A 13759-nucleotide genomic window follows, 5' to 3' on the forward strand; every position below is an offset into this window, starting at 1 on the left:
TAATTTACATTTTACACAACGTCCCAACTTCATTGGAATTGGGGTTGTAGGTCAGCTAGGTAGGGAGGTGTCAGTCCGTGAACAATTTTAGGTTAGTAACAGAACCTTAAAATCTGATCTCACTGAGACAGGAAGCCAGTGAGGAGACACCAAAATGGGTGTAATGTGGTCAAACTTTCGGCTTCGTGTCAAAGGTCTGGCTGCAGCATTTTCAATCAATTGGAGACCCCTAATCCTGGACTGCGGTAAACCAGAAAATAGACAGTGCAGTAGTCCAATCGAGAAGAGACAAATGCATGACACGGTCTCAGCATCAGCCATAGACAGGATGGGACGAATTTTTGCTTTATTTCGTTACAATCATGACACTCACCTGTTTCCCATTAGGTGTTCTTTAAGCATTCATCAACTTTCCCAGTCTTCTGTTGCCCTGTCCCAACTTTTTTGAAATGTGTTGCAAGCATCCATTTCAGAATGAGCAAATTTAGCACAAAACAAAAAAGTCTATCAGTTTGAACATTAAATAACGTGTCTTTGTGGTATAGTCAGTTGAATATAGGCTGAAGAGGATTTGAAAATCATTGTACTCTGTTTTTTTACATTTACACCGTCCCAACTTCATTGGAATTGGGGTTGTAATTAAACCTTACATACCGGCCCAGACTCTGCATTCTCAGGGTGCAGGACTAGTTTGTGTCCCTAGGGTGAATAAAAAGTCTGCGGGTCACAGAGCTTTCTCTTATTGTGCCCCTGTTATGTGGAATGATCTCCCTGCATCAATAAAACAGTCAGATTCTGTAGAGACTTTCAAGTCCAGACTTATTTTCCCTTTCGTATGGTTAGCATACTAGCATAGCATGTTACTATGTTTTTTACTCTTTTAAATTCATTTTATTAGCAAACGGAATGGGCCACAGCCTCAACTTATCTAAAGTCTGGGTCTTTTAGTGAAGGTTAGGGCTAGTGGCCGGTGATCACCTTAGTATTTCTTCTGTTTCTCTTATTGTTTAATGCTGACAAATTATACTGTATTTCTTGTCTTTCTGATGCCTGATTCTGTTTTTTTCTCTGTGTTTGAGGTGCGGCTCCATCCAGAGATGGGTGTGGTGTCTGTTTCGGTAACCCTCCTGTCCTGTGCGCTGGCAACATTTCCTGTATGAGGTCTATTAGAAAAGAAACCGACCTTTTCATTTTTTCAAAAACTATATGGATTTGAATCACGTGTGATTGCGTCAGACAAACTTGAACCCTCGTACGCATGCGTGAGTTTTTTCACGCCTGTCGGTTGCGTCATTCGCCTGTGGGCAGGCTTTGAGTGAGCACTGGTCCACCCCCCTCGTCGGAATTCCTTTGTCTGACTTCTTCCTGAGAGACTGGCGCTTTGCTTGATCAAAATTTTTTCTGAAACTGTAAGGCACATCCAAGTGGACACCATTCGAGAAATTCAGACGGTTTTTGGTGAAAATTTTAACGGCTGATGAGAGATTATGGAGTGTTACTGTCACTTTAAGGACTGCCCACGGAGCCGGACGGCGCGCCGTGCCCCGAGCCACCGTCGTCAGCCTGTTTCGAGCTGAAAACTTCCAAATTTAAGCCTCTGTTGACCCAGGATGTTGTGAGAGAACAGAGAAGTTTCAGAAGAGGTCGGGATCAGCAGTTTATCCGGACATTCCACTGTTAAAGGAGATTTGCCACCCAGCCGCTCATTGCGCGGCGCCACAGCAAAACACGTCCGTTGGAAGCATTACAGGATAAGTTTGAACATGCCCAGCTGTTAAACAATTTTTCGAATACTCACTCGACTGAAAGCCATCGAAAACCGCCTGAATCTTACGAATGTCCGGATCGGACGAATGGTGTTTTTCTGTGGCGCCGCGCCATAAGCGGCTGGGTGCCGACGCGCAAATCTGTCCGCACGTCTTTCATTACAAAATCTCCTTTAACAGTGGAATGTCTGGATAAACTGCTGATCCCGACCTCTTCTGAACCTTCTCTGTTCTCTCATGGGTCAACAGAGGCTTAAATTTGGAAGTTTTCAGCTCGAAACAGGCTGACGATGGTGGCTCGGGGTGCGGCGCGCCGTCCGGCTCCGGGGCAGTCCTTAAGTGACAGTAACACTCCATAATCTCTCATCAGCCGTTAAAATTTTCACAGAAACCGTCTGAATTTCTCGAATGGTGTCCACTTGGATGTGCCTTACAGTTTCTGAAAAAATTTTGATCAAGCAAAGCGCCAGTCTCTCAGGAAGAAGTCAGACAAAGGAATTCCGACGAGGGGGGTGGACCAGTGCTCACTCAAAGCCTGCCCACAGGCAAATGACGCAACCGGCAGGTGTGAAAAAACTCATGCATGCACACGAGGGTTCAAGCTTGTCTGACGTAATCGCACGTGATTCAAATCCATATAGTTTTTTAAAAAAATAAAAAGGTCGGTTTCTTTTCTAATAGACCTCGTATATTCGTTTTGTGAATTGTTTTGTCATTTGTGTCAGTAGCACGGCCCAAGCAGAGGGTCACCCCTTTGAGTCTGGTCTGCTTGAGGTTTTTCTTCAGAGGGAGTTTTTTTCTTACCACTGTCACCTGCGTTGTTGCTCTGGGGGTTGGTAAGGTTAGACCTTACTTGGGTGAAGCACCTTGAGGCAACTTTGTTGTGATTTGGGTGCATATAAATGAAATATTAAATTAATATCGCTGAAAACATATTGACTGACTAGAAAATATGTCATGTGTTAATCCTCAAGAAAACTGTCTGTAAAACTGATTAAATACTCGTATTTAGAATAAATTCCAGTTCCAACTTTTTTTGAAACCTGTTGCAGACCTTAAATGCAGGAAAATATGTATATTAACAACTGACACATGACCAAGGTGGTTAAACACTGTGGCCTCACAGGCAGAAGGTTGTGGGGTTGTTTCCCGCCTGGTCCCTTCTTTACAAGGGTTTGCTCTGGGTGTTTTAGCTTCCTCCCATTTCCAAAGACATACAGGTTCGGTGACCTGAAAACTTCAAACTGACCCACTTTGTGAAGTTTCACTGATATCAACCAGCTCAGCAGAAGTTTAACATGTCAATATCATGTGATGTATCAATTAAAACAGATGTCTTATTACTTCCTCTTGAAGATGGTAGACAGGAAGTATTTCCTTTGAATGCTGCCAGTGTGAGAACTTTCACTGAAACCCACAAACCGGTTTAGGCGGAGTTGCTACTTTTTCAGTGTAACAGCTGTGAATTTTAATTCATTTTTTACATCTGTGTGGCCCAGTGGTTGTTCCAGCAATAGCAAAGATCTATTAGATCTACAACCCCTGGCAATAATTATAGAATCACCGGCCTCGGAGGATGTTCATTCAGTTGTTTAATTTTGTAGAAAAAAAGCAGATCACAGACATGACACAAAACTAAAGTCATTTCAAATGACAACTTTCTGGCTTTAAGAAACACTGTAAGAAATCAGGAAAGAAAATTGTGGCAGTCAGTAACGGTTACTTTTTTTAGACCAAGCAGAGGGAAAAAAATATGGACTCACTCAATTCTGAGGAATAAATTATGGAATCACCCTGTAAATTTTCATCCCCAAAACTAACACCTGCATCAATCAGATCTGCTCGTTAGTCTGCATCTAAAAAGGAGTGATCACACCTTGGAGAGCTGTTGCACCAAGTGGACTGACATGAATCATGGCTCCAACACGAGAGATGTCAATTGAATCAAAGGAGAGGATTATCAAACTCGTAAAAGACGGTAAATCATCACTCAATGTTGCAAAAGATGTTGGTTGTTCACAGTCATCTGTGTCTAAACTCTGAACCAAATACAAACAACATGGGAAGGTTGTTAAAGGCAAACATACTGGTAGACCAAGGAAGACATCAAAGCGTCAAGACAGAAAACTTAAAGCAATATATCTCAAAAATTGAAAATGCACAACAAAACAAATGAGGAACTGGAGGAAACTGGAGTCAACGTCTGTGACCGAACTGTAAGAAACCGCCTAAAGGAGATGGGATTTACATACAAAAAAGCTAACGAAAGCCATCATTAACACCTAAACAGAAAAAAACAAGTTACAATGGGCTAAGGAAAAGCAATCGTGGACTGTGGATGACTGGATGAAAGTCATATTCAGTGATGAATCTCGAATCTGCATTGGGCAAGGTGATGATGCTGGAATTTTTGTTTGGTGCCATTCCAATGAGATTTATAAAGATGACTGCCTGAAGAGAACATGTAAATGTCCACAGTCATTGATGATATGGGGCTACATGTCAGGTAAAGGCAATGGGGAGATGGCTGTCATTACATCATCAATAAATGCACAAGTTTACGTTGACATTTTGGACACTTTCTTATCCCTTCAATTGAAAGGATGTTTGGGGATGATTAAATCATTTTTCAATGATAATGCATCTTGCCATAGAGCAAAAACTGTGAAAACATTCCTTGCAAAAAGACACATAAGGTCAATGTCGTGGCCTGAAAATAGTCCGGATCTTGAAGAAAGTTGAAGAAAATGGTCCATGACAAGGCTCCAACCTTCAAAGCTGATCTGGCAACAGCAATCAGAGAAAGTTGAGCCAGATGATGAGAGTACTGTTTGTCACTCATTAAGTCCTGCCTCAGAGACTGCAAGCTGTTATAAAAGCCAGCGGTGGTGCAACAAAATACTAGTGTGTTGGAGCGTTCTTTGTGTTTTTCATGATTCCATAATTTTTCCACCCCTAAACTGTCCTTCAACTGTCAACCCTGAGGTCCTTAGTCTGGTCTCATTAACTAAGATCACTGTCCTCAAAATCATTGCTGATTAATGATCTAATTACTGATAATCACTTAGATATGATTGGGTAGGGGTGGTCAAGTGGTTAATGCACTTGGTTTCAGTGCGGAAGGTTCCCTGTTCGAATCCCACCCCTACCACATTTCTCCATGTAATGTGGAGTTGTGTCAGGAAGGGCATCCGGCGTAAAATTTTGCCAATTCAACATGCAGATCCACCTTGGATTTGCTGTGGCGACCCCGAGTACAAACAAGGGAGCAGCCAAAGGACTTACTTTTACTTAGATATGATTGGGTTATGTGAAACCTGGCTTAAACCTACAGCTGTCCTCCCCTTAAATGAGGCCTGCCCACCAGCGTTATACATTTAGTCACGGCCCTCGTGATGCGAAGCAAGGCAGGGGTGTTGCTCTTATTTATAATCTAGGTTAGCTTATTAGTTTGGGGGTCACAAATTAACTCGTTTGAGCATCTGATTCTCCACTCTGCTCAGGATATTATGCGTGCCAAGGTCAGAAGAATAAAAATCAGCCGTATTACTTTGTCACTGATATAGGCCTCCTGGCCCATATTCTGAATTCTTAGATGAATTTGGTGCATTCATCTCTAACTTGTCAACTAGTGCAGATAACATTCTGATCACTGGTGACTTTAACGTTCATATAAATAAGCCTTCTGATCCCCTCTGCAAATCATTTATGGAAATTGTGGATGCATTAGGATTTTGGCAATGCATTTGGGTCTCAATGCATATTAGTGGAAATACCCTGAATCTGGTTCTCGCATGTGGTATTACTGTCACAAATATTGACATCATTCCTCTTACGTCAGTGTTTCTGATCACTCACTTATTAAGTTTACAGTTTGCTGCCGTGTTTAGTGGAACAACAACCTTATATGGTTCCGGAGCACAGCGGTGTTCTGCTGTATCCGTTAGCTGTTTGAACTGAGCTGTTTGAGTTCTTTGAATTACAGTCTTTTTCAAGACTTTTTTACTTTTTTTTTACTTTTTCACCGTGCTCCAACGCCTAAGAAGACCTCTAACGGTCGAAGCATCGCGACGGAGCTTTTTATCAGCTAACCTTCATCAGCGTTGGCAAGCTAACTAGCTTGCTAACGCTTTCGTTTTTATTTTATTTTTTAGCACTGTTGTCGTGCTGCTCCACAGCCTGCCTAGTGGATTTTTATTTTATTTTAGCACTGTTGTCGTGCTTACCTGTGCTGCTCCACAGCCTGTTCAGTGGATTTTTATTGTATTTTTTGGCGCTGTTTCGTGCGTTGCCTGTGCTGCTCCACAGCCTGTTCAGTGGATTTTTATTTTATTTAGCACTGTTGTCGTGCGTTACCTGTGCTGCTCCACAGCCTGTCCAGTGGATTTTTATTTATTTTAGCACTGTTGTCGTGCGTTACCTGTGCTGCTCCACAGCCTGTTCAGTGGATTTTTATTTTATTTTAGCACTGTTGTCGTGCGTTACCTGTGCTGCTCACAGCCTGTCCAGTGGATTTTTATTTTATTTTAGCACTGTTGTCGTGCGTTACCTGTGCTGCCCACAGCCTGTTCAGTGGATTTTTATTTTATTTTAGCACTGTTGTCGTGCGTTACCTGTGCTGCTCCACAGCCTGTCCAGTGGATTTTTATTTTATTTTTACCACTGTTGTCGTGTGTTACCTGTGCTGCTCCACAGCCTGTCCAGTGGATTTTTATTTTATTTTAGCACTGTTGTCGTGTGTTACCTGTGCTGCTCCACAGCCTGTTCAGTGGATTTTATTTTTTTTTTTACCACTGTTGTCGTGTGTTACCTGTGCTGCTCCACAGCCTGTTCAGTGGATTTTTGTTTTGTTTTTTAGCACTGTTGTCGTGTGTTACCTGTGCTGCTCCACAGCCTGTCCAGTGGATTTTATTATTATATTTATTTTATTTTTTTTATTTTTTTTTTTTAGCACTGTTGTCGTGCGTTACCTGTGCTGCTCCCAGCCTGTCCAGTGGATTTTTATTTTATTTTTTACACTGTTGTCGTGCGTTACCTGTGCTGCTCCACAGCCTGTCCAGTGGATTTGATTTTATTTATTTTTTTTGGGCGCTGTTGTCGTGCGTTACCTGCTGCTCCACAGCCTGTCCAGTGGATTTTTATTTAGCGCTGTTGTCGTGCGTACCTGTGCTGCTCCACAGCCTGTCTAGTGGATTTTTATTTTGTTTAGCACTGTTGTCGTGCGTTGCCTGTGCTGCTCCACAGCCTGTCCAGTGGATTTTTATTTTTATTTGTTATTTTTATTGTTTTAGCACTGGTTGTGCGTTACCTGTGCGCTCCACAGCCTGTCAGTGGATTTTATTTTGTTTTAGCATGGTGTGCGTTACCTGTGCTGCTCCACAGCCTGTCCAGTGGATTTTTATTTTGTTTTAGCACTGTTGTCGTGCGTTACCTGTGCTGCTCCACAGCCTGTCCAGTGGATTTTTATTTGTTTTAGCACTGTTGTCGTGCGTTACCTGTGCTGCTCCACAGCCTGTCCAGTGGGTTTTTATTTTGTTTAGCACTGTTGTGTGCGTTACCTGCTGCTCCACAGCCTGTCCAGTGGATTTTTATTTTGTTTTAGCACTGTTGTTGTGCGTTACCTGTGCTGCTCCACAGCCTGTCTACTGGATTTTTATTTTGTTTTAGCACTGTTGTCGTGCGTTACCTGTGCTGCTCCACAGCCTGTCTAGTGGATTTTTATTTTGTTTTAGCATGTTGTGTGCGTTACCTGTGCTGCTCCACAGCCTGTCTAGTGGATTTTTTCCAGCTTTATCTATCCATGAAGCCAGAGGATACGCACCAATTACTAAACTGCAGGATTGTCTTACAGACATAAAGACATGGATGACCTCTAATTTCCTGCTTTTAAACTCAGATAAAACTGAAGTTATTGTACTTGGCCCCACAAATCTTAGAAGCATGGTGTCTAACCAGATCGTTACTCTGGATGGCATTTCCCTGATCTCTAGTAATACTGTGAGAAATCTTGGAGTTATTTTTGATCAGGATATGTCATTCAAAGCGCATATTAAACAAATATGTAGGACTGCCTTTTGCATTTACGCAATATCTCTAAAATCAGAAAGGTCTTGTCTCAGAGTGATGCTGAAAAACTAATTCATGCATTTGTTTCCTCTAGGCTGGACTATTGTAATTCATTATTATCAGGTTGTCCTAAAAGTTCCCTAAAAAGCCTTCAGTTGGTTCAGAATGCTGCAGCTAGAGTACTGACGGGGACTAGCAGGAGAGAGCATATCTCACCCGTGTTGGCCTCCCTTCATTGGCTTCCTGTTAATGCTAGAATAGAATTTAAAATTCTTCTTCTTACTTATAAGGTTTTGAATAATCAGGTCCCATCTTATCTTAGGACCTCATAGTACCATATTACCCCATTAGAGCGCTTCGCTCTCAGACTGCAGGCTTACTTGTAGTTCCTAGGGTTTGTAAGAGTAGAATGGGAGGCAGAGCCTTCAGCTTTCAGGCTCCTCTCCTGTGGAACCAGCTCCCAATTCAGATCAGGGAGACAGATACCCTCTCTACTTTTAAGATTAGGCTTAAAACTTTCCTTTTCGCTAAGGCTTATAGTTAGGGCTGGATCGGGTGACCCTGGACCATCCCTTGGTTATGTTGCTTTAGACGTAGACTGTGTTTCATAATTATTGTATGGCCTTGCCTTGCAATGTGGAGCGCCTTGGGGCAACTGTTTGTTGTGATTTGGCGCTATACAAGAAAAAAGTTGATTGGTTGATTGATTGATACTAAACCACCTTTTTCAGATGAGCAATTTATTTGTCCACTGAAACAAAATGTTGTTTGTTGTTGAAACAAAATCAAGAACACAAGCAGATAAACTGTGCCATTTCCTAAAAACCTGCAGTGGTGCTATTAGTTAGAATTTGCTACTAAATCTGATTATTGTTGACTCAAATTCAGCACAAAGTACCAATTAATGTATGATTCAAATAATTTGTGTGCATATGAATACATACATTCATTTTTCAAAATTGTTACAAATATTGACTGTGTGTATATATCATTTCATATGTTGCACTTGTTTGACTCATTATTTTGGTTTTCTGTGGTGCTGAAATTTTATTCTAAGCACTGATTCATTTTTTTACCTGTGAAAAGTAAGTGGTAAAGTATTTTTAAGGAAATGACTCATTTAGGTCGTGCGTCCATTCACAAATCCAATAAGCTGTGACATAGTGGTCAGCTGACCACGCCCACCCTATGACCTGCGTCCCCTGTGGATGTTTGCAGTGATTTGTCTCAATCTGGAGGAGGCTGGTCCATCAACAGAGGAAGGACGTGGGCAGAGGAACTGATGGTAAAACACTCTGGTGTCCGTCCCTGGACTTCTCCTCACTCACTAAGTCCCACCCACTTTCAAACTGTCAAAGCAACTTTGGGCTGACGGAAACTCGAGCACTTGGGAATACCTGACACGACAGATGTTAGAGACACACTGTCGTTTGGTGCAACGTGAAAACAAACACAAAGTTAAAAAGATTCAATCTGCAACATGTGGCTCTGCCGTGTCTTCAGCCGCAGGAGTCCTCAGAAGGTTTGGTCCTGCAGGGGAGAAGTTTCCTCCTGAAGATACCGTGCGTCTTCTAGCTCCGGCTGATACGGTCACAGTGCACCACCCTGTCCTCCCGCCGTGAGCGCTCTGCGTCAAACACCAGCAGGTGGCTCAGCAGTGTTTCCTCGGGACCCGAACAGATCAGAGAGGGATCGTTGTTCTGTAACACACACACACACACACACACACACACACACAACACACCACACACACACACACACACACACACACACCACACACACACTTAGAATCCAGCCTCAGTGCACCATGACCTACACAAGACAGCTGTAGCCCGGCCAGGGTCAACGAAAGATTAAAATGGGTCAACTTTTTAAAAATGCTCCAGTCATATTGAGAAGTAAACCAGAATATTTGTGTGATTATAACGAATCCGAAAAGGTCTATATTGGACTAACTATGACTGAATGTTCTGGATGTATGGGGTAAAACAGCCAAAATAATGACAAAGATCAATTTCAGTTTGTACAGGGTCAAAGGTTAAACTTGCTCCAATTTTGGTAAAAAAAAAAAGTGATAAATTATTGTTTGAGCTCATAGCTTTAATAAATGGAAGAGTTTTGACTATTTGGTTTCAAAGTAAAGGTCAAATGAGGTTGAGGTCCATTGGCTTCTATGACATGTTACTATGTAACTAATAATAACAGATGGTGCTAACTAGTCCTTTTTAAAACCCCTTTGTCTGTTGCATCATGTTACACATCATGATGAAGTGGCAAACAAGAGAGGTTTCTGAAAAACATGAGAAATTTCAGCCGCAGTTTGCCAGAAGGCACATGGGTGGACAGAGCCTAGATTTGACCCGTTTTCCTGTTTTACTCCACTGCAGCAGGAAGGTGTCAGTCAAGATACAACAGGCATTCCCACTTTCTCCACTTGCAGCCACAGAATCCTCTTGCAGACTTGCCCGTTTTTCTTGGTGGCTTCCCTCACTCGTCAGTTTCCAGTGTGGTCACTCAATTTTTAAGAACTGCCTACTTGACACAGATTTACCTACAGTATCACACGGTTTGTACTTCTTAATGTAAATAGACATTAGGTTAAACATATCCCAGCATGCCTTAACCCAGCCACTACACCCTGCTGTTGAGCTGGGTGCCATTATGGAGGTATTACCTAGATTTACAGAATTTGATAGTATCTCACTCGGTGTGCTGACGAAACTCGTTAACGTTTGCAAAAAGCACAACCTGCTGATTTGATCCTATACCAACAAAACTATTTAAGGACCTGTGGCCCACTCTTGGGCCGACTGTGCTGGAAATGATTAATCTCTCATAAACATCTGGATCTGTTCATAAATGTTTCAAATCTGAAGTGATTAAACCATTACTTAAGAAACCTAATCTTGACCCTAGTATATTGAAGAATGATAGGCCGATATCAAATCTATCATTTTGCTCTAAAATTCTGGAAAAGGTGGTTTCACTGCAGCTCGTGGACCACCTTAATGAGAATAAACTTTTTGAGCCACTGCAGTCTGCTTTTAGAAAATATCATTCCACAGGGACGGCTCTCACTAAAGTAGTGAATGATCTTCTACTTGCAATGGATTCAGACAACTACGGTTCTGGTGCTGTTAGATCTCAGTGCTGCATTTGATACCGTGGATCATCATATTCTACTTGATAGGCTGGAGAATCATTTTGGGATTACTGGGAGTGCCCTTGCATGGGTGACATCATACCTGACCAGTCGTTCTGTGTTTTGAATAACACTATCTCTAACCTTTGTGATATGAAATTTGGAGTTCCACAGGGGCCCGTCTTTAGCCCCCTGCTTTTCTCCCTTATATAGCACCCCTTGGGCACATATTACGGTGCTTTGGGATTACTTTTCATTGCTGGGTGATTCTTAAACTACTGGCACTTATTATGTCCTTTGATCATATTGTATGAAAAACAGAAAAAAGGGGAAATTTCACACTTTTATAGTTATCTTTACAATGAAAGTGTTAAGAAATTTGTTCTAGTAGTCTATAATGACTTTTTCACCTTTTTTCAGCATCATTATATGCAATATTGCCGTTTTGTGTTGTCCCACCCCAGACTTTTGATCTTCAATGATAAAAATGAATTAAAGAAACATTTTTTCTAATGTTTTAAATATCTCTGAATAAAATATCAGTAAAATCAAAACATAATTGGGGTATTCAATGTCATACAACTGTTGTGATTTTTTTAAACAAAATGTAGTTGTCCCACACTATTGCCGTAATTTCCACCACAACACTGTAATGTCCCTTTAAACAGTTTGTATGAAAGATTGTTTGGGTAGTTTCTATGGAGATAAACAGTGACATCAGAGCACATGTATATAGCGCCAAATCACAACAAAAAGTTGCCCCAAGGTGCTTTATATTGTAAGGCAATGGTGGTCATTCACATAAAATCCTCAGAAGATTGCCTTGCATCTGTTGTGAAGGTGTCGTAGCACGGACCCACAACAGGGGGCGCAAATGAACGGACAATGAGTAAGCCAAAAGGTAACAATTTAATGTTGTGATATTACACAACGAAACGTGTCTTAATGTTCACAGTCAATAAACACCAGGTGACGTGTGGGCAGGCTCGAAGATAGACGCCCGACGAGAGAGAAGCCCCCACGGCTCCCCCACCGGCCTGAGACCCGGAGCCGCCAAGACGGAGTCCCGAGTCCCCAGGTGGCCTCTGTCTTCGGCTGTCGACCCTGGTACTGCTGGCAGAAAACAGAAAGATGATGTGTGAGTGTGAGTCCGCACACTCAGTAATTAACAGTCCAGACACCGTTAGGAGGGAGCACCTCCACCTCCAAATCACACACACTCGTGCAGCTCCTGATCAACCACTTATCTGGGACGGGGTGCGAGGTGAAGCCGTCACTGTCACACCAAACGCCAATCCTCCAGACAAGGAAAGCACCAGGAAAACGGCTGCAACAGAAGTTCAGATTACTTTTCAACGTATAAGTCAGCAGAGAAAATTACCTTAGTACTGGTAGTCGATTTCTCGGCGGGGAGGTGGAGTTGCAGTCCGGCTTATATGGTGGTGTAGATGAGTGACAGCTGGAGTAATGAGTGACAGCTGTCACCTCCTCTGGTCTGGGCGCCCTCTTGTGCTTGGAGCCCGCACTCCAAGCAGGGCGCCCTCTGGTGGTGGTGGGCCAGCAGTACCTCCTCTTCAGCGGCCCACACAACAGCATCAGTGAGAAGTTGGATGTCTAGCAACTTCCTACTTTTAAACTCTGCTAAGATCTGATAAAATCATTGCATTCTGTTTTTAATTTACATTTTACACAACGTCCCAACTTCATTGGAATTGGGGTTGTAGGTCAGCTAGGTAGGGGAGGTGTCAGTCCGTGAACAATTTTATAGGTTAGTAACAGAACCTTAAAATCTGATCTCACTGAGACAGGAAAGCCAGTGAGGAGACACCAAAATGGGTGTAATGTGGTCAAACTTTCGGCTTCGTGTCAAGGTCTGGCTGCAGCATTTTCAATCAATTGGAGACCCCTAATCCTGGACTGCGGTAAACCAGAAAATAGAACAGTGCAGTAGTCCAATCGAGAAGAGACAAATGCATGAAACACGGTCTCAGCATCAGCCATAGACAGGATGGGACGAATTTTTGCTTTATTTCGTTACAATCATGACACTCACCTGTTTCCCATTAGGTGTTCTTTAAGCATTCATCAACTTTCCCAGTCTTCTGTTGCCCTGTCCCAACTTTTTTGAAATGTGTTGCAAGCATCCATTTCAGAATGAGCAAATATTAGCACAAAAAACAAAAAAGTCTATCAGTTTGAACATTAAATAACGTGTCTTTGTGGTATAGTCAGTTGAATATAGGCTGAAGAGGATTTGAAAATCATTGTACTCTGTTTTTATTTACATTTTACACAGCGTCCCAACTTCATTGGAATTGGGGTTGTAATTAAACCTTACATACCGGCCCAGACTCTGCATTCTCAGGGTGCAGGACTAGTTTGTGTCCCTAGGGTGAATAAAAAGTCTGCGGGTCACAGAGCTTTCTCTTATTGTGCCCCTGTTATGTGGAATGATCTCCCTGCATCAATAAACAGTCAAGTCTGTAGAGACTTTCAAGTCCAGACTTATTTTCCCTTTCGTATGGTTAGCATACTAGCATAGCATGTTACTATGTTTTTTACTCTTTTAAATTCTTTTATTAGCAAACGGATGGGCCACAGCCTCAACTTATCTAAAGTCTGGGTCTTTTAGTGAAGGTTAGGGCTAGTGGCCGGTGATCACCTTAGTATTTCTTCTGTTCTCTTATTGTTTTAATGCTGACAAATTATACTGTATTCTTGTCTTTCTGATGCCTGCTTCTGTTTTTTTCTCTGTGTTTGAGTGCGGCTCCATCCAGAGAGATGG

General features: G+C 42.2%; 1 protein-coding gene across 2 annotated transcripts in view; it reads right to left on the reverse strand.

The window, feature by feature from the left end:
• Positions 1-8805: 8805 nt before the first annotated feature.
• LOC117512927 overlaps positions 8806-13759 on the reverse strand; it is a 60085-nt gene continuing 55131 nt past the window's right edge. For both annotated transcript variants that reach the window (XM_034173155.1, XM_034173154.1), the window contains one exon: positions 8806-9532. In XM_034173155.1, coding sequence (XP_034029046.1) covers positions 9404-9532 — 129 coding nt within the window. In that variant the 3' untranslated portion in view covers positions 8806-9403. The remainder of the gene's footprint in view (positions 9533-13759) is intronic.

This window comes from Thalassophryne amazonica, chromosome 6 (genome assembly GCF_902500255.1).
Source record: "Thalassophryne amazonica chromosome 6, fThaAma1.1, whole genome shotgun sequence".
In the NCBI taxonomy this organism is placed as follows: domain Eukaryota; kingdom Metazoa; phylum Chordata; class Actinopteri; order Batrachoidiformes; family Batrachoididae; genus Thalassophryne; species Thalassophryne amazonica.